General features: G+C 56.4%; 1 protein-coding gene across 4 annotated transcripts; it reads right to left on the bottom strand.

Annotated features, from left to right (window-relative positions):
• Positions 1-26,771, bottom strand: IL17REL (interleukin 17 receptor E like). Of its 4 annotated transcripts, XM_072742865.1 has the most exons (16): positions 26,519-26,736; positions 22,730-22,757; positions 5,541-5,690; positions 5,249-5,358; positions 4,919-5,033; positions 4,670-4,714; positions 4,297-4,436; positions 3,405-3,476; positions 3,270-3,324; positions 2,740-2,903; positions 2,632-2,676; positions 2,328-2,385; positions 2,014-2,177; positions 1,778-1,858; positions 1,536-1,593; positions 1-510 (listed from the first exon to the last, which is right to left on the bottom strand). In XM_072742865.1, exons 1-16 carry the CDS (start codon positions 26,618-26,620, stop codon positions 485-487), a joined length of 1,413 nt encoding a protein of 470 aa, XP_072598966.1. In that variant the 5' UTR covers positions 26,621-26,736; the 3' UTR covers positions 1-484. The 4 variants fall into 4 exon arrangements, with proteins under 4 accessions (XP_072598966.1, XP_072598965.1, XP_072598964.1 ...); XM_072742864.1 differs by having other exon boundaries at positions 2,632-2,903; positions 26,519-26,770; XM_072742863.1 differs by having other exon boundaries at positions 2,328-2,676; positions 26,519-26,719.
• Positions 26,772-27,033: the final 262 nt, after the last annotated feature.

Below are 27,033 nucleotides of genomic sequence, written 5' to 3'. Positions count from 1 at the left end.
TTGGCAGACACGTGTTTACTGAGTGTGGGGTGCATACTGGCTTTGTGGGGGCAGCAGCCTCATTACGGCGGCGGGGGGGACAGCGGAGCCAGGCCACGGGCTAGGAGGGCGTTTGCAGTGCCGCCGACCATTGGGGGCAGCCCAGGGCCCGTCCCTGCCGTCTGTGGGTCGGGTGGGGACGCCAGAGTCGGACGATGGAGCTCGGGAGGGGCAGCCAGCAGCCCTCAGGAGCCAGCGTGAGACTTCTGTGGGGCACATCCGACAGCCCAGCGGCCAGTGGGTAGCCCCTGGCCTGGGGCGTGGAAGTCCGTCGGGCTTGAAAGGCCTCCGTCTGGCTCAAAGTCCCATGGCTCAGGCCCCACGGCCTGGGTGCAGGTGAGGCACCTTTGGGCTCTGAGGCCAGAGGCTCTGGGGCCCAGGCGCTGCCCCCCTGCCCCCCAGCACTCAGCCAGGCACTCGCTCGTGCCACACACGGCTCCTGGCCTCAGTCTGCTGTTCCCTGGCTGGCAGCTGGAAAGAGAGGAACGGGGCCTCGGTCACCCACCCCAGGCTTGCGGGGCCCCGTTCCCCCACCGTGTGCAGAAGGAGAGGCCCGGGCCCCTCCAGGCTGCCCAGCCCTGTGGAGCCCATGCGGGCCTGGACCCCGACCACTCCCTCTGACCCTGCTGGCCCACCCCCGTGTGGCCTGGAGGCTCCGACAGTGCTGGGGGTCCACTCCCAGGTCACCTGGCCCATAGTCAGTGGAGCCCTGTCCAAGCACAGGCTCCCAGGGGTGACCGTCGCCCCTTCGGCCCGTGATCAGCTGGAGGTGACCTTGCTAGGGAACGGGACCCAGACTTGGGGTGGGGAGGAGGTGGAGGACACGGGTCTGAGAGATGCCCCAGGCTCTAGGGCATTTCCAGTGGGGCAGGGGCAGGCCTGGGGCTGCCCTGGGGGCGAGCCCCCCTTCCCGTCCCCTCTTGCCTCCAGGGCTCCCTCAGTGCCCTGTCCCCGCAGCAGCTGCATGGGTGATGTCTGCTCCCCACCTACATCCCACGGCCCTTCTCAGGACCCCCAGGCAAGGCCACCCGAGCCACACCCAGGACCCACAGGGTCAGCCTGGTCTCCTAAGCCTGAGCTCCCAGCAGTCTGGGCATCGGTGGCTTGGGTGGGTGAAGGTGGGCTGAGGGATATCCAGGGTTCCTGGACACTTGGCACCAGAGCCCCAGTCAGGGGTGGTGGGCACTCAGGGAGGAGGAAGCGGTTCCCCTGGTGCAGCGACACAGGCTGTGGGTGCTGGGGATGGGCCTCCAGGGTCCTTGATGTCCCAAGGCAGGGGTGGGGCCAGGCCCCTGCCTTCTATGCGGCTGCCTTCACCCTGGCTCCGAAGCCAGGCCTGGCTTCAGGGCAAATGGCCCTCCGTCCCCCAGCAATGCCCAGTCTCCCGTGTGGTGCCCACACGCCATCCTCAGAATGGGAGACAGGCTCCAGGCTCAGCCCGTGGGTGTTCACTCCCCCCGCACCCCTGGGGCCCGGGGCCCAGTGGGGTCACTCACGGCACCAAAGGTCACACAGCTGCTGGGGGGCAGAGAAGAGCATGTCGGTCCTCCGGCCCTGTAGGCGGGTCGGCTCAGTCAACACCAGCTGGTGTTGCCCTCCTCCCCCCCCCCCCCAGCATCCCCTGAGAGACAGGGCACCCCCAGGAGCTCTGGGGGAGGAGATCCCAGGGGCTTCATGATGGGAAACAGGTCTGGGGCTGCAGTGGGTGGGCAGGGCTGAGCAGGGCAGCACCACCCACCTGGATGCAGGTGTTGGGAACACAAGCCTCGTCCCTGGGAACGTCTACGAAGGCGACCGCAGGGCCTGCCATGAAGTCACCCTGGTGAGGAGGGGGCAGGTCACCAGCAGCGGGGGGAGGACTGGCCCTCTGCACCCCTGCACCCCAGGGGGCCTCCAGGGCCTGACTCAGGGCTTTGTGGGAGGTCGAGGCCTGCAGGAGACCCCAGGGGTCAGCCCCCGCCCAGGCCAGCTCACTGAGGCTGGAGGGAGGGCCGTGGCCCAGAGTGCGGGGCGGCAGGCAGGGGGCCACGTCTTCCTCTGCTGACACAGGTACACCTGGAAGTGGGCGGCCTCGGGCGAGAAGAAGGTGACCCGGAGGTGGCCCTGAGAGGCTGCTGGCTGGACGGTCATCTTCCAGGCTGTGGGGGTGGAGGTTTGAGGCCTGGGACCACCCCCTTCCCACCCTCCGTCCCAGGGACCCGAGAGGCGTCAGGGGAGCAGAGGAAAGGGCATTATTTGCTGCGTCCACATGGCCCGGGCGGCCTCCCTGCCTCCCATGCAGAGCTCACCTTGGAAGCGTTGCCCTTTGAAAGGGCACCTCACCCAGAAGCCCCGGCTGGTGGAGAACTGCGGAGAGGTCGGGAGGCATGAGGCTGTGGCAGTGGGTGCGGGGGGCTGGGAGCTGGGAGGGGATCCCAGGCTCCACCCTGGGACCAGGATGGGGGCGGAGGGGTCACTGGGGGCCTGGGCTGCAGGGCGGGGCAGGGTGTGGGACTGTGTGTGGCTGCAGGCCCCCGGTGCCCCAGAGCCCCTTGCCTGCCCCTCCCTACGAGCTGGTCCTGGCCCAGGTGGGCTGTGGCCTGGCCCACTCACCTTGAGGCAGAGCTGGGGCTGCGTGTCCACCCGCGGGTACTGCACCTGCGGGGCGCTCAGGTCAGGCCCGTGACCACGCCCACCCCACCCCACCTGCTGGGTACTCACCCTGCCGTGGGCTGCGCGGCCTGAGTTCTCCAGCTGGTGGCAGAGTGCCCCCGGCCCCGGGCGCCAGCACAGGCTCACGTGGCCACTCACGGGACAGGCAGGCTCCCAGCTCAGGGCCTGGGCCCCCGGGTGGTAGTGGACGGCGTCCCACAGTGCCTCTGTGTCTGCGGGGACCCCCCCGGATACCCCCCCCCCCCGGGGCTCAGGTCAGCTCAGGTCACCTGCCTCGATGCAGTTCCCCTGCGGCTCTCAGGGCCGGGACCCCCACGAGCCACTCTCAAGACGACTGGGCTCCTCTGGGGGAGCCAGGCCGCAGCCAGTGCCTCCCGGGAACTGGGCACACGCTTGTGCACACACGCAGCTCTGCAGACTCTGCCCCTGGAAGGACCGGCAGGGACACGCCTCCGGCTGCGCGCTCACCGGGGCAGGCTCGGGTGTGGGGGGGTGCTGCCCGAAGGGTTCACCCCTGTGTCCCTCGGACTGCCGCCAGCCCCTCTCCCTCCCCCTGGTCCACACCACAGGACACTTGCCATCCTCGAAGGGACAGGCCTGCATCCGCACCGCGTCAGGGGTCGCAGACCAGCCCTGCAGAGGGGCCGGGGTCAGCGCAGGCCGTGCCCCTCCCTCCGAGTCCTCCCCGGAGCCAAGGCCACACTGTCACTGACCTCAAGGCACAAGCAGGGCAGCTCTCGGCTGTAGGGCAGAGAGACGGTGCGGGAAAGCCCGTTGGCTGTCACCTGCGGGGCAGGAGGGGGCTTAGGAGCTGGGGCTACGGGGCGGGGCGGGGCACGGGGGCGTGGTCGCTGGCGGGGCGGGACCAAGGGCGAGGTCACGGGCGCCCCCGGGCGTGGTCGTCGGCGGGGCTAGGACAGGTCGTGGTCGTGGGCGGGATTTGCCCCGGGGACGTGGTCACGGGCGTGGTCGTGGGCGGGGCTAGCCCAGGGCGTGGTTGTGAGGCAGGGCTTGCCCCGGGGGTGTGGTCGCGGGCGGGGCTAGCCCAGGGCGTGGTCACAGGGAAGGGCTGGGCCGGGGGCGAGATCAGGGGGCTGGGCTGGGCCCGGGGGGCGTGGTCATGGGGCAGGGCAGGGGGGCGTGGTCGCAGACAGGGCGGGGCCGGGGCGTGGTCGTGGGCGGGGCGGGGCCCGGGGCGTGGTCGCAGATGGGGCGGAACCGGGGGCGTGGTCGTGGGCGGGGCGGGGCCGGGGGCGTGGCTATGGGGGCAGGTGATGGTGGGGAGCGTGGTCGCAGACGGGGCGGGGCCGGGGCGTGGTCATGGGGCAGGGGACGGCGGGGCGGGGGGCAGGGGGCGTGGTCGCAGACGCGCTGGCGGGACCGGGGGCGTGGGTGGGGCGGGGCCAGGGGCGTGGTCATGGGGCACGGGAGGGCGGGGCGGGGCGGGGGGCGTGGTCGCAGACGGGGCGGGGCCTGGGCGTGGTCGGGGCGGGGCGGGGCTGGGGCGTGGTCATGGGGCAGGGGAGGGCGGGGCGGGGCCTGGGGGCGTGGTCTGGGAGTGGGGGTTCTGGGCCAGGAGGGGTCGGGGCTTGGGCCTGGGCTCACCCGCGCCGGGGCTCCCACGTCCTCACAGGTGAACCACTTGAGGCAGAGGCGGACATAGTAGTCGGAGCCCCCGGGGGCCTCGGGCGCCTGGACCCGAACGACCTTGCGGTCGCGGTCCACCCAGTAAGAGAACTTCTTGGCTAGAAGGGCGGCAAGTGGGGGCCACGCCGGGACTAGGGGTCACTGGACAGAGGTCGACACCTGTCCTGAGAGCCTCAAAGTACGGACCCCTGCCAGGCCCCGGCAGCTGGGAGTCGCCCACCTGAGGCCCCTCCTGATTTCCCCGGTGGGTGACCCCAGATGCCCGGCCCCCAGCAACCTGAGGGTGTCCCTGGGGCTGCGGGGCCGAGTCCCACCCGAGGAGGGGGCTCACCGGAGCAGCCGGGCAGGTTCCTCCCCACGTCCTGGTCTCCACAATCTGCAAATGGCACAGGGGTGGTGGGCCTGGCCCTCGGTGCCCAGCGGCTGGCCCCCTAGTTGGGCCTCAGCCCCAGGGGTTTGCAAAGTCTGTCCTCTTCCGGGGCCTGTGACCTCAGTGAAGCTGCTCAGCACGTGCCCTCCCCCTGCCCAGCATGTCCCTAGAAGCCCTCGGCAGCTGGGCCTGGGCCACCCGGGCGCCCACCTTCCACGCGGTACTGCCGGTCCAGCTGGATCCCACAGAAGTGGGGGACTGTCCTCAGGGTGACGTAGAGGCTCTGAGCCACACCCACTTCGAAGCAGTCAAAATGCACCTGGAGCTGGGCATGTACAGGTGAGAGCCAGGTGGACCTGGGGCTCTAGCTACCCCTCCCTGGCCAGTCAGCTCCCCCTCAAGGCTGGAACCCAGGACAAGGGGTCGCCAGTCCCGGGGCTTGGGTGGGTCGGGTGTCCAGGAGCAGCCAGGGGACAGCTGCTCCTGCCTGGCAAAGGCCTCGGGCTGGGCCAGCAAGTCTGGGTCAGGCCCTGGCCTCACCTGCCGCCCCACCTGCAGTCGGCGGGAGGCTCGGGAGACCCGCACGCTTTGACACCGTGTCTCCTGGGTGTCGACATTCATGGAGCAGGCCTCCAGGCCCCGAAGGCCCTCTGGGGGAAGGGAGGGGCCGCGCAGGCCTGGTCAGACCAGGGCCTCGAATCCTCTCCGTGAAGGGCAGGTAGTGGGGATCTCTGAGCCGCCCTGCCCCTCGGATTGTTGTGTAGTCAAAGCAGCCTGAGCACCCCCGGCCCCTCCCTGGGTGATCCCACGGTCACACGGGGCTGCCTCTCACCGTGCAGCGTCAGGGAGGCCTGCACGCGCAGGACCAGGGAGCAGTCATTGCGGGGGGCGCACTTCATGGCAGTGGACAGCGTCAGGGCCTCCAGAACCGACGGGGACAGGGACCTGGGGGTGTGCTGGCAGAAGCTGTTAAAGATGTTCCCTGGGGAGGAGAGGAGGGGGGTGAGTGCCCGGGGCTCCCCAGGGCCCGGGAAGGCTTTGTGGGTGGCTCAGCCAGTGGCAAGGCTCAGGGACAGCCTGTCCGGGGAGGGGGCCCACTGTCTTGCCCCAGTGCAGCCAGAGAACTGGCCCCCAGTGAACAGTGGACCTACCCCTGAGCCGGCTGTCTACCGGGCACCAGGAGAGGCCAGGGTGGGCAGGAGGCTACACCTCAACGTAGGAGCTGCTGCCCCACCTGGCCGGCACAGGTGCAGTGGAGCCCACCTTCTGCTAAGCTGGCCACCCCCTTGCCTGTGTTAAAGCTGGGCAACAGAACAGGCCTGCTGGGGGCATGGGGTCATGACCCCCCATTCACAGGTCAGCAGGTGCACTGGCCCCGAGGCCTTGGTGCAGCCGGGGTCTCAAGTCCAAGCACCAGGGCTGAGCAGAGTTGTGGCCTTCGCTTCACTGGGGACTGTGGGGTTAGTTCCCTCTGAGCCGCGGAGCCCTGGGGAGGCCCGTGCCCCATAGCCGGCGGCCCAGGTGCCCTCCTGCACAGGTGGTGGCTCCTCTGCAGGTGTGAGGGACAGCAGTCAGGCCTGGTGTCGGGGGCGGTGGAGGAAGTAACCCCCACGTGGGACTGTGTGTCCAGGAAGGGGAAGGTGTGTGTGCTCAGTGGGTGCTTCGGGGACCAGGGGCCCCCAAGGCAGACCCTCAGGGATACGTCAGGAAGATCTCACTGGGGCTGGACCTCGGGTAAGTGCTGGCACCACAGGCTGGGAGGCCCCCACCCTGGGGAGCTGACGCAGGACCTGGAGGTGCACAGCAGGGCCCCCCATCCCACCCGGCCTGGGGCCGCAGGTGGCTTCTGCTCTGGGAGCTCCTCCAGCCACATGTGGGCAGGCAGGCTGTGGAGGACGGTTTCAGGAAGGGGAGGACAGTGACGCCCTCGAGGGGACCGGGGGTGAACCCCACAAACTAACGTGTTGCTGTCTGCAGGGGGCGGAGGGGGGGGCAAGGGGAGCCCACTTCCAGCCTGAGCCGAGGAAAAGTTGAGAGCCTGGGGAGATCAGAGTGCTGGCATGTGCAGGACAGAGCGTGAGACAGGGGAGTCCCAGACTACACTCCCCACACGTCCACGCTGTGTGTACGCGTGCGCACACGCACACATGTGAGGGAAGCAGCCCAGGGGACCCCAGGGACAGTGGCCTGCACTCACGCGGGGCGGCGTCCCTGCTCCCTCCCAGCCAGGCCAGGGCAGGCACCTAGTCTGCAGGAGTCTGGCCTCTGCCTTGACAGCGACAGCTGGCGGATTAGCCTCAGCTTGAGTTCTGCTCTCATCCCGCCCAGTGCGCCTTAAAAGCAAGACCCCAAAAAGTTTAAGCTCTGCCCAAATAACTTAACTGTCTTCCAGGAGAGCCTCAAAGAATAAATATTCCTCATAGGAATAAAACCACATATCCAGCACACAACAGGGGACAATTCACAATGTCTGCCGGCCAACAAAAAATTACAAGCTGTGCAAAGAAATCGGGAAAATACAATGAGAAGAATCGATTAAATTGAAATGGGTGCAGGTTTTAGAATTGGCAAGTCAAGAACATGAAAGTCATTATTACAGCTGTTTTCCATATGTTCAAACAGTTCATTATAAAGATGGCAGATTAGACAGGGAGACAGAGCTCAAACCCAAGTTCTAGAAAAAAATGTAACATCTGAGATGAAAAATACATCAGATAGGATTAGTAGCAGATTAGATGTTTAGAAAAAGTTTGGGGAGCTTGACATAGCTGCGGACAGTCTCCAACAGTAGGTGGAAGGAGCTAGTGGTGGCGGTGATGTGATAACAGAAGCAGAAGCCGCACAACTGCAGTGACGCATCGAGCGTCCGGAGGGTCCCCGGAGGAGTGGGGGGAGTGAGAAAGAAAATGCGAAGAAATAGGTATCTCCCCGACTTGATGAAAACATAAACTCACTGATCCGAGAAGTCGGTGAGCGCTAGTATAAGAGAGACGAAAAAAGAAGTACGAGGCACACCCCCATGAATTCGCTGGGAGCCAGTGGCACAGAGAGCAGGGAGAGCCCCCCCCCCCCCCCCCCCCCCCCGAGGAAGAAGACACTCGTGTGTACAAAGATCGACGAGGGGTAAGCGCAGCGAGCTCCTTGCGGGAGCTGAGCTGTGCTGCCTGTGGACCCCCAGAGAGCTTGGGAAACACGGGCTCCGTGGACTTCCTTAGCGTAGAGAAGCTGAAAGATTCTTCGTCAGAAGACCCAAACTACCAAGAAAATAAGAAATATTAGTCCCTTGGGTAGGAAGGGAAATGGTACCAATTGGAATAAAGAACACCAGAAAGGACAACCACGTGGCAGATACACAAGGTATTTTCTCATGATTTATATCCATTTAGGGACCTCTGGGGGGCTCAGTGGTTTAGCGCCTGCCTTCAGCCCAGGGCCTGATCCTGGAGACCCAGGATCGAGTCCTGCATTGGGCTCCCTGCATGGAGCCTGCCTCTCCCTCTGCCTGTGTCTCTGCCTCTCCTCTCTGTGTCTCTCATGAATAAATAAATAAAATCTTAAAAAAAAATCCATTTAAAGGAGGATTGACTGTTTACACAAAACAATAATAGTAATGTGCTGTGGAGTCTAGAACACACGTAGAAGGGAAGGGTGTGACTACAAAGCAAACGCCTAGGCTCGGTGGCGAGAGGGGGGCTGGCTCAGCCCATTGGGCCTCTGACTCTTGGTTTCTACTCAGGTCTGATCTCGGGGTCGTGGGATCGTGGGATGGAGCCCCACGTCCTTGGGATCGGTGCACTGTGGAGAGTCTGTTTGAGAGTCTTGCTCTCTGCCCCTACCCCCACTTGCTTTCTCTCTCTCTCTGTCTCTGTCTCTCTCTCTCTCAAGATAATAAATAAATCTTTAAAAAATAAAATTTTTATTTTATTTATTTTTAAAAAGTTTTTTTTTTTTTTTAATTTATCCATTCACGATAGACACAGAGAGAGAGAGGCAGAGACACAGGAGGAGGGAGAAGCAGGCTCCATGCACCGGGAGCCCGATGCGGGACTCGATCCTGGGATCCCAGGATCGCGCCCTGGGCCGAAGGCAGGCACCAAACCGCCGAGCCACCCAGGGATCCCCCCAAAATAAAATTTTTAAAACACAAATGGATGGTAGAGATGGAGCTGCCCTCCGGGAAAGATGCTTAGGCTCTCCCTGAAGCGGTGCATCTTCACTTGGAGGGAGAATATAATGAGTTAAAGATACACATTATAAACACACACACACACACACACACACACACACATAAAAAAAAAACCCACCCACCAAAGCAATCACAGTAACAAAGAGTTTGAACTCTTAAGTCAACGAAGGAAGCAGAATGAAATCACACACACAGAAATAACGAACCCACATAAAGGCAGAAGAAAAAGTTAACGAAGAAGAGATGGAACAAATAAGTAGGAAGATGATTAATTGAAACCTAACCATCTCAATGATCATAGGAAATGTAAATGTTTAATACCATAGTTAGGCAAAGGCAAAGGTTTTCAGATTGTATAAAAAAGCAAGACACAACTATAAGCTGCTTATAAAAAACACACTTTAAATGGGAAGACAAAGACACAAATGCAAAAAGGCCCGGCACACTAGCACTAATCAAAAGGAAGACAGAGTAGTTGGGACCAGACAGCATGGATTTCACGGCAGAGAATATTAGGAGAGACAAGAATATTCATTTCAGAATAACAGAGGGAGCAATCCACCAGGAGGACGTAACAAGCGTAAGTTGATATTATGCTCTTAAATTCAGAGTTTCATAGGAGATGAAACAAAACATCCCTACAAAGGGGGGATAGGCAAACCCACAATTATAGTTGACTGCAACCATCTTCCCTCTCTACTTGACAGAACAAGTAGGCAGAAAACCAGAAGGAACCGGGTGGCGTTGTGTGACACAACCCGCCGGCTCGACTGGATCGGCATCTATGGAACACCCCCTCCAACAACAGTATAATCTGCGTGTTTTTCAAGTGTACACGGAGCATTTATCAAGAGAGACTATGTGACCCATAAAACAGTCTCGATAAATTTAAAAGGATTCTGATCAAGCAAACGATCTTCTCTGATCAAAATGGAATTAAATTAGAGATCAAATAAATGTTTCAAGGGGAACCTGGTGGCTCAGTCAGTTAAGCATCTGACTCTTGGTTTCGGTTCAGGTCACGATGTCCGAGTCCTGGGATGGAGCCCCGCGTCGGACTGTGCACTCAGCACGGAGTTGACTTGAGAGTCTCTCCCTCCCCCCCACCCACTCATTCTCTCTCTTCCTCTAAAATAAATAAATTAATTAAAAAAATATTTCTGGGGCAGCCCTGGTGGCGCAGCGGTTTAGCGCCGCCTGCAGCCCAGGGCGTGATCCTGGAGACCCTGGATCGAGTCCCACGTCAGGCTCTCTGCATGGAGCCTGCTTCTCCCTCTGCCTGTGTCTCTGCCTCTCTCTCTCTCTCTCTGCATCTCTATGAATAAATAAATAAAATCTTTAAAAAATATATATATATATTTCTGGAAAACCTCCCAATATTTGGAAACTAAACAATATACTTCTAAATAACCCTTGGGGCAGAGAAGATATGAAAAAGGAATTTAGAAATTACTTTGAACTGAATGAAAAGATAACATAGAAAAGCATTTGGATGCTGCCAAAGCACTATTTGGAGGGGTGGGGAATTTGTATCACTAAACTACATTTAGGGAGAAAAAAATCTCAAATTAGTGACCTCGGCTTCCACCTCAAGGAACTAGAGATAGAAAAGTAAATGCAGACGCTTATATTAATGCTAAGTTATATGTCAATTAAATCTCAAACTGAAGAAGAGTAACAAAACCCAAAGTAATCAGAAGGAAAAAAAAATAAAGATCAGAGTGGAAACCAATGAAATAGGAAACAGAAAAAAAAAAAAAAGAAATAGGAAACAGAAAAATAGAGAGAAGTCAATGAAAACATATGTTTAAGAAAGAAATACTATCAGTTGTACATGGATTCTTCCAGAAAACCGATGAGGAGGGAATAGTTCGGAACTCGTTCTCTGATATGAAAACCTAACCAAAACATTACAAGAAAACTATAGATATCTCATGGCCGTAGAGCAGAACTCTTTTTTTTTTATTTTTTTAAAATTTTTTTTTAATTTATGATAGTCACAGACAGAGAGAGAGAGAGGCAGAGACACAGGCAGAGGGAGAAGCAGGCTCCATGTACCGGGAGCCCGAGGTGGTATTCGATCCCGGGTCTCCAGGATCGCGCCCTGGGCCAAAGGCAGGCGCCAAACCGCTGTGCCACCCAGGGATCCCTAGAGCAGAACTCTAAACAAAATTTTAGTAAATGGAATCCAACAACATATAAAGGGTAGCACATAACTACCAAGTATGATGGTCCTAGGAATACAAGATTGGCTTAATGTTAGAAGATCAAACAGTATAATTAATTGTGTTAACAAATTTTGGAAAGCACATGTGATCATCTCAATAGTCATAGCAGAATTATTTTGGAAAGTCCAGTATCTATTCCTAATAAAAACTCAGCAAACAAGGAATGTAAGGAAATGTTCTCAATCTAATGAAGACCATCTGTGGGAAACTTACAGTTAATATTATGTTTGCCCGTTGAAAGAAGGATTGTTTTCCCCAAAAGTCAGGAACAAGACCGGGATTCCTGCTCTGAGCACTTCTACTCAACGTTGTATTAGAGGTCCTACTTAATGCAATAAGGCAAGAAAAGAAACTTCCTTTTCAGTTTGGAAAGAAGTAAAGTGGTCTTCATTCACGGATGACATAGCTGTCTCTGTAAAAATCTAATCTACAGAAAAGATACTAGAAGTAATGAATGAGTTTGGCAAATTGCAAGAATCAAGGTCAATATACAAAAACACACCGTATTTCTGTGTGCTAGCAAAGAACAATAGCCAATTGAAATTTCTTAAAATACCATTTACATTTGCTAAATGTAATACATAAAACTATGAAATACTTACGGACAAATCTGACAAAAGATGTACAAAATCTATGTCCTGAAAACTACACAACATGGCTGAGAGAAATTAAAGAAAATCAAATAAATGGAGAAGTATGCTGTGTTCATGGGGCAGAAGACTCAAAATTGCTAAGATGTCAATTCTCCCCAAATCGATCCATAGATTCAATGAACTTTTTTTTTTTTTTGATTCAATGAACTTTTGATCAAAATCCTTTTCGTAGAAGACCTGTTTCCACCCCCAGAAACTGGCAAGCTAATTCTAAAATTTACTTGGGAATGCAATGATTCTAGAATAGCCAAATCATCTTTGTTAAAAAAACAAATCTGAAGACCAACACTGCCTAATTTCAGGACTTATAAGTAATCAATTAGGGATTAGGACAGTGGGGTATTGGCATCAAGTGGATGGAACAGAAGAGAGTCCCCACATAGACACACCCATGTGTGGACGGGGGACTCATGGCAAACATCCTGGGCAGCCCAGTGGGAGAGGGACGGTCTTTACAAACGAATGTGCTCGGTCGACTGGATGTCCATAAGCAAACAAACAAGCAAGAACTTTAATCCAAACCTTGTACCACACACAAGGTCACACCAGACAGACTGTTGATTTAACTATAACACCTAAAACTACGACACTTTTAAAAGAAAACATAGTAAAAAAAATATCTTTGTGACCTTGAGTTAGGCAAAGATTTCTTAACTACAACACAGAATCAAGGCGGTAGATGAAAAAATCGATAAACTGGACTTCATAAAAATGTATCTCTGAGAGACACCAGTAAGAGCATGAAGAGACAAGTCACAGGCTGAGGGAAACGCTTGCAGATCACGTATCTGGGAAGGAACTGGTCTTCAGCGCCTGGAAAGACCTTCCCACATTGAATAATACGGACACCAACAGCCCAGCAAGGAAGATGCAAACAGGTTCTTCACCCCGAGGACAGAGTGGCCGCTGAGCACGTGGGGAGGCGCTCACCGGCAGCAGACACTAGGAGAGGCGCATTTAGCCCAAGACGGCTGTGGTATGCGTGAGGACGGCAGATGGGCCCCGGCCGGGGCCGCCCCTCCCGTGCAGGTGCAGGTTCAGGTGCCTACAAACGCGCACCCGCAGACACTGCTACTGGGAATGTCCGAGGGCCCACGACGTCCTTGGAGGTGAGAGTTCCGCTGCCATGTGATGCAGCCATTCCGAGCCTCCACACGGACCCACGAGTGATGACAAAAACACAATGTTGATTGTGGTTTAATTGTTAGTAGCCCCAACCCAGATGTCCGTCAACAGGTGGATGGCGGGCAGACTGTGCACAGCCATGCAGTGGAATGGGCTTTTTTTTTTTTTTTTAAGATTTTATTTATTTATTCATGAGAGACACAGAGAGAAGCAGAGACACAGGCGGAGGGAGAAGCAGGCTCCCTGCAAGGAGCCTGACGCAGGACTTGATCCTGAGACCCTGGGATCACACCCTGGGCCAAAGGCAGATGCTCAACCACTGAACCACCCAGGCGTCCCTCTCCTTCTCTCTCAAATAGATAAAATAAATATTTAAAGAAAAAAAAAAACTAATGCTATAAAGGAAATTTCTTTCGTCCTCCCATCTACACCGTGTCTAAGAGGGCAGTAAGTACCCAAACACCTCCCCAGGACTGGTGAGATGTCTTACTGAGCTTGACCCCACAATTGGAGGTTTCTCCCAACTCAGTTTAAGTTTATGGAAGATCAGAAGTGGGAAGAATAAAATAATATGTTTTTTTAAAAAAAGCCTTAAGTACGCAGAGTAAAACTGTCTTCATATCCTGTGGGTTTGTCTTCATCATGAAAAGGGGGTAGACCAGGGATGGGCGAGGAGGTCACAGGCTCCTGCCACCTGCTCTTCCCAAACTGATGAGTAAATTTTTTTAGAGATTTTATTTATTTGAGAGAAGGAGCGAGTGAGCAAGAGACATGAGTGGAGGAGGGGCAGGGGGAGAAGCAGGCTACCTTCTGAGCATGGAGCCCAACCTGAGGCTTGATCCTGCAGCTCCAGGATCATGACCTGAGCCAAAGGCAGACACCAGCCAACTAAGCCACCCAGGCGCTCCCAAACTGCTGGATATTAAACAAAAAATAAAACCAGTGAATAGCTGGGCTGTTAGGAAGGATGTCAGTGATAAAATCCTCCCACGCCGCTCACAGTTCTAAACAATCACTTGCATCTGGCATGGCCCCGGCCCGGTGTGTCCTCAGCCCACCCTTGTCTTGGAGCTAATGTAACGGGTGGGATCTGATGGACTCTTCTGAGCCTTCCAGAGGGACCCCCCTCCAAGAGCAGTGGCTAGAGTCCCAGGGGCCCCCCAAGGAGGCGGCCAAACCGCCAGCTGTCCACAGACTCCATGGTGAAGCCAGTGGGCAGCCAGGTGATGCGGGGACAGGCAGGGAGGCCTAAGGTTCCCTTGCCGTGAAGGCCACCTGTAGAGCCTTGTGCGCAGCATTCCTGGGGGAAGCCACGTGTTTCAGAGTCCTCTTTCCACCCACATGCTCCTCATGAGTGTGAAAATGTCTTCTCTGCAAGGAACGAGAAATCCACATCTCTTGATCTTTCCTGGGAAAAAAAGCAGACCTATTCCAGCCAACTGAGAAAAGGAACAAATCAGAATTAAAAAAAAAAAAAAAATAGGGCAGCCCAGGTGGCTCAGCTGTTTAGAGCCTGCCTTTGGCCCAGGGCATGATCCTGGAGTCCCGGGATCTAGTTCCGTGTCAGGTTCCCTGCATGGAGCCTACTTCTCCCTCCTCCTGTGTCTCTGCCTCTCTCTTTGTGTCCCTCACGAATAAATAAACAAAATCTTAAAAAAAATAAAATAAAAAAGGTGGAGCCATAGCAGAGAAGGGCTTGTGGGGAACATGGGAGGTAATGAGCCGTATAGAGGGAAAGCTGCCTATTGTAGAATAAAATGTATAAGACCGGGCTCTTGCCCCAGACCAGCTGACAGTGTCGAGGAGAAGAGACACAAGTGTGCTAAATTATTTGTGGTGCAAAACGGGAACAAGCAGTCGTTGTCACTCTGTGGAGACCATTGGGAACCCCACATTTATCATGAAGACTCGTAGGAGTATCCCCATGGGAGTAGTAAATATATTTGGTCTTTTCAAAGATCTAAAAAATGCCACAGAGCCTTATTATAAGAAGGCCTAACAGATGTATTTTTAAAAGGAGAAATAGGAACTCAAAAGGAAGAAGTGGGTTACAAAAGGGAACAGCGAACACAGGAATTGGTGAAATGTGGTGGTGAATTTAAATTCCTATCAACAAAGAAGGGGAGGAGAGAGAAAGACTCCTATGTGTTTAAAAACAATTCGGGAGTTTCTTTTCCAGTAATACGCTGGACCCTGCAATCTGAGCCAACTCTGCTGCTGAAAACAACTAACAAGGCTGGAGGAACAACTATGCATATAAAAAGGTTCACAAAAACTTGTCAAAGCTGATGAAAGCATCAGGCTTGTGAAGACAAAGTGTGAGAAAGGGCAGAGGGATGCAGAGCTCAGGAAGCCACTTCTGCCAGGGCACTGCAGAGCTGCCCCACTATCACCCTGTATCGGGGGGATTTGGGAGGAACCCCTAGCCTGGGCCCTGTTGAGTGGCTACTCTGAGCACACAGGGAAGAACAGAGAGCCTCCCATAACCTCTGGTGGGTCTGGGTGCCGGTCCCAGGCCTGGTCTGCATCCCTAGGAAGGCCCAAGACACCTCAATCTGTTTTTAAACTCAAAATGGTCCTGACTGTCTCACATTACCTCTGGGTACCACTCAGAAACTAAGGGGAAATCTGGCCCAGGGGGAACTGCCTTCATCCTAGGCCTCGGGGAACACCAGGAATCATTTGCAGAAGGCACTGAGCAGACACATTTAAAGATAAATATGTTAGAAAACAAAACACCAGCAGGGAAACCCAGCAGAAATGACAGGCCACAGACAGCCCTGCAGAGTCTTCCAGCGACAGACGCACCAGATGTGAACTACAGACCAGCCACCCCAAGACAAGCTTGAAAGTACGTGCAGTGGTAGAAAAAAAAAAAAAACTACAGTTGGAGCAAGCACAGTCGACATAAACAGAGTTTCTAGAAACGAAACCCAAGGAAATAGAAATTTAAAAATGCAACAAGTGACTTTAGAGTAGACTGGACCTCACTGAAGAGAGAAGTACTGAAGCGAAAGATCGCAGCAAATGACCCAGAAGGCCGCAGAGACAAAGAGATGGAAAATATGGCAGAGACATAAAGCAATGTGGTGAAAGAAGTAAAATGGCCAAGGTGTCCCCAGGGAAAGGAAAGAGGGTGGACAGGGCTGCCGGCTAGCTTTTCTTTTTCTTTTTTTTTTTAAGCCGGCTAGCTTTTCAAAGTCTCACACAACAAGGTAAAAGTATAGGCCAGTCTCCTGTATGAATATAGTTGCAAAATCCTAAATAAAATTTTAGCAATTTGACTTAATAATATATTAAACACGACTGGATAGGATTTGTTTCAGGACTCCAAGTGTGGTCAGCATTAGAAAATCTATTAGTACAATTCACCTCACTAAAAGAATTATAAAGGGGGGAGTAACTGTATGATTATTTTCACAGATGCACAAAGTTTTCATAAAATTCACTTTCTATTCATGACAAAAGAAAGTTTAAAAAACTAGGAAAAGAAAGGCACCTCCTTGCCTAGGTGGAAGCCATCTCCTTCAGAGACCCCATAAGCCTGGTTATGACTGGTAAGTCTTGGGAGTCACTGTCATAAATATCAGGTCTAAGATGAGTGGTCCCCTAGTGATTGGAGCCAGATCTGTAAGACCAGAAACAAACATAGGTTTGTAAACTGTCATCACTTGCAGAATATGTGATTATTTATATACAAAAACTTAAGAGATTCAATGGGAAATCTTTTTTTTTTTTTTTTTTTTTAGATTTTATTTCTTTATTCATGAGAGACACACAGAGAGAGGCAGAGACACAGGCAGAGGGAGAAGCAGGATCCCTGCGGGGAGCCACCCAGGCATCCAAGACTCAAGGGAAAATCTATTAGAAATAACAATGAGTTTTTAACAAATGTGTTGGATACAAGATTAATATAGAAAAATGGCATTACTTTTGGGCACCTGGGTGGTTCAGGCAGTTAAGAGTCTGCCTTTGGCTCAGGCCATGACCTGGGGTCCTGGGATCCAGCCCACATCAGGCTCCCTGCTCAACGGGGAGTCTGCTTCTCCCTCAGCTCCTCCACCCCTACCCCCCACTTGTGCTCTCTCTCAAATGAATAAATAAAATCTTTTTAAAAAATAGCATTGCTTTACCTCAGCAACACCAGCCAGGAACTATAATAAAGTAAAGAAAACATTCACAGTATCCTTCAACCTCTGAAGAGCATAAGTAAAAGCTTTGAGGAAAACCTGAATAGTTGGAAAGGCATACCATGTTCATGGTTGGAAGACTCAACTCTGATGTCATTTCTGTCTCAAAGTAATCAATACATCCAATGCAATTCTGATCAAAACGTGTGATATGATAACTTATAATAAGAAATATGGGGACGCTTGGGTGGCTCAGTGGTTGAGCATCTGTCTTGAGCTCAGGGTGTGATCCCGGGGTCCTGGGATCGAATCCCATATCAGGCTCCTCTCAGGGAGCCTGCTTCTCCCTCTGTCTGTGTCTCTGCCTCTCTCTGTCTCTCATGAATAAATAAATAAAATCTTAAAAAAAAAAAGAAATATGTATTGATCTGTACCCATTATCTGGTGTAGGGACCCTGAAACCCTTGGAATTTCCCAAGAGATAAGCGCTAATAGGGTGTCTTTTGTTGTTCATCAGGAACCACTTTCAACCACACCTGAGTTTATGTTAATGAGGTTAAGTTCTGGAAAGCCCCTGAGGATGGGGGCTTGTTGCCAGGGAAATCAACCACCTGATGACCTCTGGGGAGGGGACAGGAGCTGGAGGTCGAGTCAGTCACCAATGAATTCATCAATCTTGCCTTTGCAAAACCTTCCCTAAGGGCATCCATAAAACCCTAAAGGACAGGGTTTGGAGCACTTCTGGATTGGTGAGCATGCAGAGCTGGGAGAGTGGCAACCCCAGGAGGCATGGGGGTCTCCATGCTCCCCTCCCTGCACCCCTTCTATATGTTTTTTCTAGGATTATATCCTTTTATAATACATTGGTTATCTGGCAAGTAAAACATTCTCTGAGTTCTGTGAGCCAATCAAGTAAAGTAACTGGACCCAAGGAGGAGTTGTGGGAGCCTCTGGCCTGTAGCCAGTTGGTCAGAGGCCTAGGTGACACCCCAGACATGCTGGTGTTTGAAATTGGGGGCAGTCTGTGGGCTGAGGCTAAATTGGTGGTCTAGATAACTTGGAACCAAGTTGCTTGATGATATTATAAAATACACATTGGTTCTCTCCAAAATAAGCAAATAAATCTTTTTAAAAAACGCAGGAGGGGATCCCTGGGTGGCGCAGCGGTTTAGCGCCTGCCTTTGGCCCAGGGCGCGATCCTGGAGACCCGGGATTGAGTCCCACGTCGGGCTCCCGGTGCATGGAGCCTGCTTCTCCCTCTGCCTATGTCTCTGCCTCTCTCTCTCTCTCTCTGTGACTATCATAAATAAATAAAAGTTAACAAAAAAAAAATTAAAAAAACGCAGGAGGTGCCTGAGTGGCTCAGTTGGTTGAGCGCCTGACTCTTGATTTTGGCTCAGGTCAAGATCTCAGGGTTGTGAGATCCAGCCCCATGTCGGGCTCTGCCCTCAGTGGGGAGTCTGCTTGGGATTCTCCACCTCCCTCTGCCTCTGCCTCTGCCACCGCACGCCCCGCCATGCTCATGCATGCTCTCTCTCCAAAATAAATATATACATCTTTAAAAAATACACACATTGGAAAACATCTACTGAAACTCTCAGGAAACTTGACAAACGATCAAAAACTCCTATTGAAGAAGTGAAGGTGTACACAACGCTAAGACCCTTATTTAAAAAAGCTATTTATTGTAAAAACGAAATTTAGATACTCTAAAGCTCACCAAAAAAACCCCCACAAAACATAGCTTCATGAATTCTGACAGAGCAGAGCGCCGATCACCGCCAGGTAGTGGGTCCCCAGCTAGGCCTCATGCCTCGCTCGCCCAGAACCGGCCCGCTGGCTTCTTGGCATTTCTTCACTGGTTTTACCACCCGGATGAGCCCCACACACAGACTTGAGGCTGGCCTATTTTTCAAACTTGGTTTGTCTGCTCTGTCGCTTTGTCTACACGTCTCCTCCTCCTTTTGCAGAATCAGGCTCTTTGTCGTGCCAGGCGTCCCCGGGGCACGGCCGCACCCAACCTCAGGCCCCTGCATTTCTGGCAAATGGGCCACAGGACCCCGAGGCCCGGCTGTGCTCAGGGTCCAGTCCCTGGCAGGACTAGCGCTGCCGCCAGACGCCTTCAGGAGGATGCCTGGCTGTGTGGCCTCCGCCAGGTTTGACGCTAGCGTCACCCGCACTCAGGTCGTTGGGAGGCGCAAAATGGTGACACCATTCTACCGTTTTGTTTCCACCTATTAGCTGGAACTTCCTCCGGGGTGGCATTCCCAGAAGAGAGGCAGGGTCAAGGCTGGACTTCCAGCTTTCGAGGTGAGCACTTGGTTCCCTGTCATCTGCCATCTGCAGAAGATGAAGAGTTTCCTTTTTTAAAAAAACAATATCATTATGAATATGTGTGTTCACACAGGTTGCAATTTATTGAATTTTTTTTTTAAGCTCAAATGATATCCTCTTGGCTAATGGGAGTTTCTTCAGGTTGGCTCCAAGTACTTTTTTTTTTTTTTAAGATTTTATTTTTAAGTACTTTCTACACCCAACGTGAGGCTCGAACCCACAACCCCTGGATCAAGAGTTGCTTGCTCCTGTGACTGAGCCGGCTGAGTGCTCCCTAAAGTTCTGCTGACATGGACCAAAGTCTTGGAGAGCGTCCTTGCTCTCTGGTATGACAGGACATCCTAGGTTCTTCTAGTACCTCCTCTGCCCCAGACTGGGAGGCAGCCACTTCTCCGGGAAGCCCTGCCTGGTTTCTTTAGGTGGGAAATGGTGTTTTGCGGCCGCAGCCTGGACGCGGGGGAGGCTCCTGGCTCCACGCTGGTCGTTGGTTCTGGGATCTTCCTGTAAAACAGGCGGCAATGTATGTACATAAACGCAAGGGTGACTCCTGGGGTCACGTGTCCACTACCAGTTCAGAGTAAAGGTTTCACATGACCTTTGCTACGTGACATCTGTTTCTCCGCCCTTCTGTGCAGAGAAGGCTGACCCACAGGAACACGGGAAATAGAGGGCAAGCCCAGCCTGCCGTCCGCTATACCCCATGTCACATACTCCAGTCCTGGCCACGGCACTAACCATCAGGGTGAGAAGTGGTAAAAACAGGTCTGGCATAAAATCGTCTTATTCTTTCCTCATTTCTTATGTCTGTCACCACCTATATAATGAGTGTAAAGCCATGACGTCCCATACTCTCTCCCTCTTAACATACGGCCGGTGCGCAGCTAGCCTCGTGCAGGGCCCACACCCTTTCTGACGTTTGCCCCATGGGTCAGCTTGGCTGCCCAAAGCTCGTCCCCTAGCAAATGCCTCACAGGGCTCTGGGGTCGGTATCCCCAGCGTCTCTGCTCGTACAGTGCCGGGAGGTCGCTATTCTGGTACTGGAATATACTTGAGGGATGCCGGGGGGGGGGGGGGGGGGGGGGGGGGGGGGGGAGGGGTGGGCTCAGCAGGTGAGCGTCTGGCTTTGGCCCAGGGCGTGACCCCAGGGAGCCTGCTTCTCCCTCTGCCTGGGTCTCTGCCTCTCTCTCTCTCTGTCTGTGTCTTTCATGAATAAATAAATAAAAATCTTTTTTTTTTAAAAAAAGAAATATACTTGACACGCAACACTATAAATTTAAGGCGCACCCCCTGGCCTGACACATTTATACATTGTGGCTCGGTTCCCGATGTGTCCGCGATGTGTCCACCACGCTTGTATTGTGCCACATACATTTCTTTTCTGTGGCTGCAATAGCGACTTTGACGACTGAAATACAATTTTCCTGCCATATTCACGGCGCTGCACATTCCATTTGTCTGTTTCCTTCCGCTGGAAAATGTTGGAAAGTCTTTCCGTCATAATTGCCTGCTCTTGTTGCCCACATGCCCAAAAGATTTTTCTCTCTCTCTTTAAGATCCATTCACTTTACTGGACTATGTCTTGGTGTTTGATATTCGGGACCCTGATATTCAGGACTCTTGGGCATATGGTTTGCCTTCAGCATAGCTAGTTTCAAGAAAAAATTTTTTGATCTTCTGAGAACTATAGTACTCAGTATTTATTTCTTCTGTCACCTTGGGTTTCCTCTTCAGCATCTGTAGTTGGGACTTTGTTGGCCTGTCTGCAACACTTACCGTTTATTCACACATCATTTTAATCTCTTTCTTCTTTATTTTTAAAAATAGCCTCTTTTCGCCTTGTATTTCTCTTGGGTGTTTAATATTAGGGTCTGTTCACTCTTGGGTTCTTCTAGTACAGTCTTCATCTCTGAAACTACTTTTCCTTTATTTCTAATTCTCTCTGTTGTCACCTCAGCTTTGAGAATTTCCAGATTTTGTTCATATGCATCATTTTCCTGGGTATTTGTACCATTTTGAAATGGAATGTTACAGTTTGGGGAATCTTTAGCGAGACCTTCTGGTGCACTTCCATCGCCTTTGGGATGTCATTCCTAGTGTCCTTTTTGTTATCATGGATGGTCTGGAATTTGTCCTTGATCCCATTGTTGCTTCCGTGGTTCTGAATACAGTTTTCCGAGCTCTGAGAGGGAGGCTCGGTCGGGCTGCTTTCTGGCCACACAGCTCCCTCTCCTGGCGAGCTTGCGCAGTGTGTAGCAAGGTGGATGGCCCTCCAGGATCTTAGCTCTGTCCCCACGTCCACGTCCCCTGTACCTCGTCTCCAGCCTCTGTTGTCTTGGCAGCACCCCCAGCTGCACCGCCTCACCCGGGGTCCCGGAGCTGCTGCGGGTCTGGGGGGGCAGGTGCGCTCTCCCGCGGGTGCTGACGGCCAGGCCCCAGCCTCCCAGCACAGCCACAGATAAGGCCGCTCACCTGGGGGCGCGGGAGGGAGCCGCACCTCGGTGCCCCTCTCTCCAGGCTGCACCTGCGGGTTCGGGGACGCGGGAACACAAGCCGCGGGGCCATTTAGGAAAAGAAGCAACGAGGAGGGGATCCCGCAGCCAGCGGCTGTGAGGACCTGAGATCACAGGGAGCACTGGGTCAGGGACCCCCTCCTCCAGCCCCCCCCTCCCCCCCCCCCCCCGCCGGGGGCTGGAACACCAGACCCCCCTGCAGGTGGAGCTCCAGGCAGCATCACAGTTGAATCCCTACTTCACCCCACAGTGGAAACCACCCCCAGCGAAATAAAGAGCTAAATGAAAACAAAACCTTCAGAAGTACGTCAAGGCGTCAAGGCGTCAGGGCAGGAAACACAGGGACTTAGGGGGGCTACGATCACATTGAAGTGGAAAGGGTGTGAATGGCCTTTGGAGGCCAAAGGGAAAAAGAGAGGGGCCCTCAGGAGTGACCCGGGGCCGGAGCACCCGCCTCCCCCATGTCCTGGGGCCACAGACGCAGCAGCCACGAAAGACAAGAATGCTATAGTTACATGGGTATCATTTCGTGTTGGACAAAATACCAGAGTTGCTAAGGGGAAGTGGGGGTTTCCATATGTCGCTGGTTGGGGTGCAAACTGGCGTGGCCACTTCCATAAAGAAAGGTGGCGTCCTCCAATTAAATAGGAACACGGGCCTCTCTCTGGCAGGTGCGCAGCTGGGGTCCTTGCCCATGTGCAACAGGTGGTGGGCAGGGACCCCCGAGGGACACTCTGTTCTGTGCGGCAGGCAGGGACAGGCCAGTGGAGTGGCAAGGACGACAGGGTGACCCTGGTGACCAGGGTGTACGAGGGCCACAAAGGCACCTGCCCCCTCTGCCTGAGATGTACTCACGGTTCACTCGGCTCCTGCAGGTGAAGCCCTGGGGACAGAACAACGACAGAGGGTGAGAGGTCAGCCTGGCCACTTCTGGTCCTTCCCCAGAAGCCAGCCCCAGGGGGCCAGGACAGTCACCCGGCCCCTCGCCATCAGTGGGGCTCGGGGTGCTACATCCCCCGGTCGTCCTCGGTGTCTGGGGTGCTGGCTCTGCATGCAGCGCTCATTCAGTAAATGGTGTGACCTGGCCCCTGGACCAGCAGGCTCCCTCCCCCAACTACACCCCCACTTCTGCTGGTACTGGAAGCTCCTGGGGCCCCGTTCGTTCTCCAGGGCACTGATTAGGTGCCGGGGTCCCCAGTCAAAGAAAGAGCGGGGAGAGCCTGCCTTTGAGGAGCTCACATTCCAGGCGGGGACACAACCCGGAATGTAATTGTCAGCAGGGTCTATTTTATGTTAGACATTGAGAAGGGCCGAGGCGGGGTACAGCCAAGGGGGCAGCGCGGCGGGTTCAAGGCGGCCCTGCCAAGGAGGTGAGCCCTGGGCGGCCGGGAGGGACCCTGTGCAGCTGACCTGGCACAGCTGTCCCTGCTCCGGCCTGACCCAGGCCGCAGGGGGCGGGTGGACTGGGGCTGGGCTTTGGGTGGGTGGCCAGCCAGCAGGCCTCGCTCCGCGGTGGGCAGTGGGCCCCCCAGCCAGTGGGGGGGGGCTCGGGGTGCTGCCCTTGGAGGCTGAGCCCCGGCTCCCGGTGACACCAGGTGGTGGCAGGCAGCAGCAGCGGCGGCACCCTCTGTCCCCCCTGAGAACTAGAACTGAGCCCTCGGGACCCCGACAGAAACCCTGAGCCCCTGCCCTCCTGGTGGCCACCGGGAGGGAACCGGGAGGACGGAGCCGGCCACAACTGCCCCGGGATTCCAGTGCCTGCCCCGCCGAGACCTGCTTCTCTCTCGGGGACAGTGTTTGCAAAGAGGCACTGTCGGTTCCCCCCTAAGGCACCCCTTCCCGCACAGTGGGAAGGGCGGCCACGGGGCAGGGGCTTCCGCTCCACTTGGTTTGCTGTTTGGCGTCACTCAGGGGGGCGGGCTGAGTCCCCGGGACACCCCCAGAGCAAGCCTCGCCACCCCGGGAGCACGGGGCCAGGGCTGGGGTGCAGGGGTGCAGGCCCATACGCAGCCCCAGCGCCCACGGGAGGCCCGGTGGCCTGGTCCTGGGCCTTCCTCGCCACCTCCTCTCCACCCGCAGCCTCGGCTATCCTGGGCGACCTGAACCCCCCTGCCCCCCGTCCCCCAGCTCAAAGACAGAGGGGGCCCAGCTGCTCGCCTCACAGTCTGGGCACTGCCTACCCGGGGGACTGGCCCTGGCCCCAGCCGCTGTCCCCTGCAGGTGGGCGCTGTGGCGGCTGGCTGCCCTTCAGGGCCCGACCCGTCCTCCCGGACACAGGACGAGAGGCCAGCAGGGACGAGCTCAGGTCGAGGGCACCCGGAGGCCCAGGGTCCTGGCCCTAGGCTGGAGGGAGCGGGTGGGGGGGCAGGGCGGGGGGGGGGGCTGGCCAGGAGCGGGGAGCGGGGCGGGACAGAGCTGTGGCCACCCCCACCTCCCCGGGGGTTTTCCATTGGGTTTCTCGGGGCTTCCCATGCAGTCCCCAGGGGTGGGGACTGTCTGGGGAGAGACTCCCCAGGCGCAGGTCTCTGGGCGGGGCCTGTTTCCCTCCCCTGCCCCCCCAGCCGACCCCCAGAGCCAAGGGCCTGCCTGGGTCGGACTCCTCCCGGCTCCCCTCCTGTGGGGCCGATCCCCTCCCCAGGGCCCAGGACCCCGGGCCCCCAAGCCACCGGGGAGCGCCCCCTGGTGCCCCAGTCAGCCCCTGAGGGCCTGGCGCCCCTCAGGCATCACCGGCCTGTGCTCCCGCCCTCCCCCCAGCCCTCCCTGGACGACTTTTCACCCAAGATATGGCGAGGCCCCGAACTGTCCTCCTGGGGCGCCAGTGGCTGGGGGGGTCTCTGTGCCCGTGTGGGGGCGGCCACAGGCTTCCTGTCCCCTGGCTTCTCCAGCTGGAGTCCAGCCCCCCTCGGCTCCCTGCCCCCTCCTCTCCGAGCCTGAGCCTGCCTGCAGCGCCCCCGGCCCCCCCACACCCGGGGGCCGCCTGCCCCCATCCCCTGCGGCACCCCTACCCCCTACCCCCTGCCGCGCCCCCCACCGCCACCCCCCAGGGGCCACCTGCCCCCCCAGCCCACCCCTGCTGCACCCCCACCCCACCACCCTCCGGCAGTACCCTCACCCCCCCAACACCTGCCACGCCCCCCACCCCCCACCCCCCACGGGCCACCTGCACCCTCAGCCCCATCCCCTGTGGCACCTCCACCCCCCACCCCCTGCCTTGCCCTCCGTCCCCCTGGGGCTGCCTGCCACCCCCGCCCCACCCCACCCCTGCAGGGCAGCAGGGTGGCTGCAGCTCCTGGGCTAAGTCAAAAGTCCCTCCTGTGGGGTCAGCAGCGTCAGGGCAGGGAACGCCCCTCCTCTTGCCCTGTCCCCCTCCAGCCCCCTTCTCCTCATTTTTCCTTAGGATTCTCTCCTCCTCACACCCCTGGTGGGGGGCTCGGTCCTGCCCCCCATCCCAACATGGGGCCCGTGCTGGCCTCGCCCTGACCTCCACTCACACCCACCCAGCTGCCCCCCTACCACCAGCTCACACCTGACGGGCTTCCCAAACCCCACATCTCAAAACCAATTTGCCTCCCCCAAAACCTGCCCCCCCAGGCCTCCCACCTCCCACGTCCAGCAGCTGGAGCTAAAGTCGTGTGCCAGGGTCCACTGTGACTTGTCCTTGTGCACCAGGACCCCAGCGGCCCAGCCCCACCCGCAGAGTGCACTTGGAGCAGCTCCTCCCGTTCTGCACCTTCACCGTGGGTGGGGTCCCTACCGCCACCCCCAGCCCCCAGCCCGCCACAATGCCTCTGCCCCTGACCCTGACCCAGCTGTTTCCTCTGCACCCATGGTTCCCACCAGCGGCCAGAGGGAGCTTCTCAGCCCCCCAGGGGTCCCTGCACTTCTGATCCCAGCCCGGCCCCCGGGCACCCCAAGCCCTCCCGTCCTCTACTGAGCTCCCTGGACCCTCTGCTGGACCCACTCCCAGGGTTTGCCGAGCTGTCCCTCCTCCCAGAGGAGGCCGGGGTGTCCCCCGTGTCCCCCAGGGTGGCTTGGGCACCTCCCCTGGAAGGCAGGCCACTCTGTTTCCTCCCTGACGGTGGCTACCACATAGACCTTGTCTCGTTGTGTGCTACCACTGAGGACACATCCCCGAGTCACCGTACACACAGCAGGGGCTCAAAATTTCCTCCACCCCGGGTCCTTCACGTTCTGTGCCCATGTCCCTGCCGCGTCCCCCACGGTCCCCGTGACGCCTGCTGGGCTGTGTCCCCACTCTGCTCTGGCCAGTCTTGGGCACCAGTGGGCATCTCCTGGGACACAGGCACACTTTTTCCAGCCGGGGCTACAGGGCCGCCACCTGCAGGTGAGGTCAAGGGGGCCTGGCCTGCAGTGAACGGTCCCTGCCGTCCAGGACAGGATGAGGGACAGGACGGGGTACTCCCGCAGCCCGCCCTCAGCAGGGCATCCACACGCCTCGGCTGAGACACAGTTGGCGGCAGCGGTGCAGGGCTCCTGGGAGGGGTCCACCCACACCCCGGAGCCCCTCGGCCTCCCCCACCCAGCGCCCAGGGCCTCCCGCCCGTGCCACCTGAGGAGAGCCCGGGGGGGGGGGCAGGAGAGGCCCCCCAGCTGCGGGCCAGGCGAGGCAGGCCAGGAGCTCACCGGAGAGCAGGAGACGCCGCATTCTGCGACCCGGGGCATCGCCAGGCCGCGGCAGGTGGTCCAGGTCAGGGAGAGGAAGAGCACGGCTCGCCCGGCCAGCATCCCAGCTCCCAGCTGCGGGCCAGGGACGGCGGGGTGGGGTGTGGGGCGGGCTCGCGGGGCCTCCGGACGGCTGCTTGCCTGGCAGCCCGCGGCTCCAGCCCAAACACAAGCAGGAGAGTCTCGAGTGAGTTTGCTCCCCGGGGCTGACACTCCCCATCCTGGTGGAAGAGAGCCCAAGTGGGCTGGCCGCAAACACAACCCACAACTTCCTGCTGGGTCCTGGCTCGGGCTGTGGGGCCTCCAGACGCTGGCTGGATGCCCACGCCACCTCTGGGATGCCCTGGGTCTCTGGGGTTCCAGGTAAGCGGGTTCCCCGCAAGCCCGTCTCACATACCTGGTAAGGACTGGGGCCCTCGTCCTGATGCTGGGGACGGACGGTGGCCGCTGGCCCTGGTGGTTCATCCAGCGGAGCG

The sequence above is a fragment of the Vulpes vulpes genome, chromosome 16 (genome assembly GCF_048418805.1).
Source record: "Vulpes vulpes isolate BD-2025 chromosome 16, VulVul3, whole genome shotgun sequence".
Taxonomy (NCBI): Eukaryota; Metazoa; Chordata; class Mammalia; order Carnivora; family Canidae; genus Vulpes; species Vulpes vulpes.
This window is presented reverse-complemented; position numbering and strand designations above follow the sequence as displayed.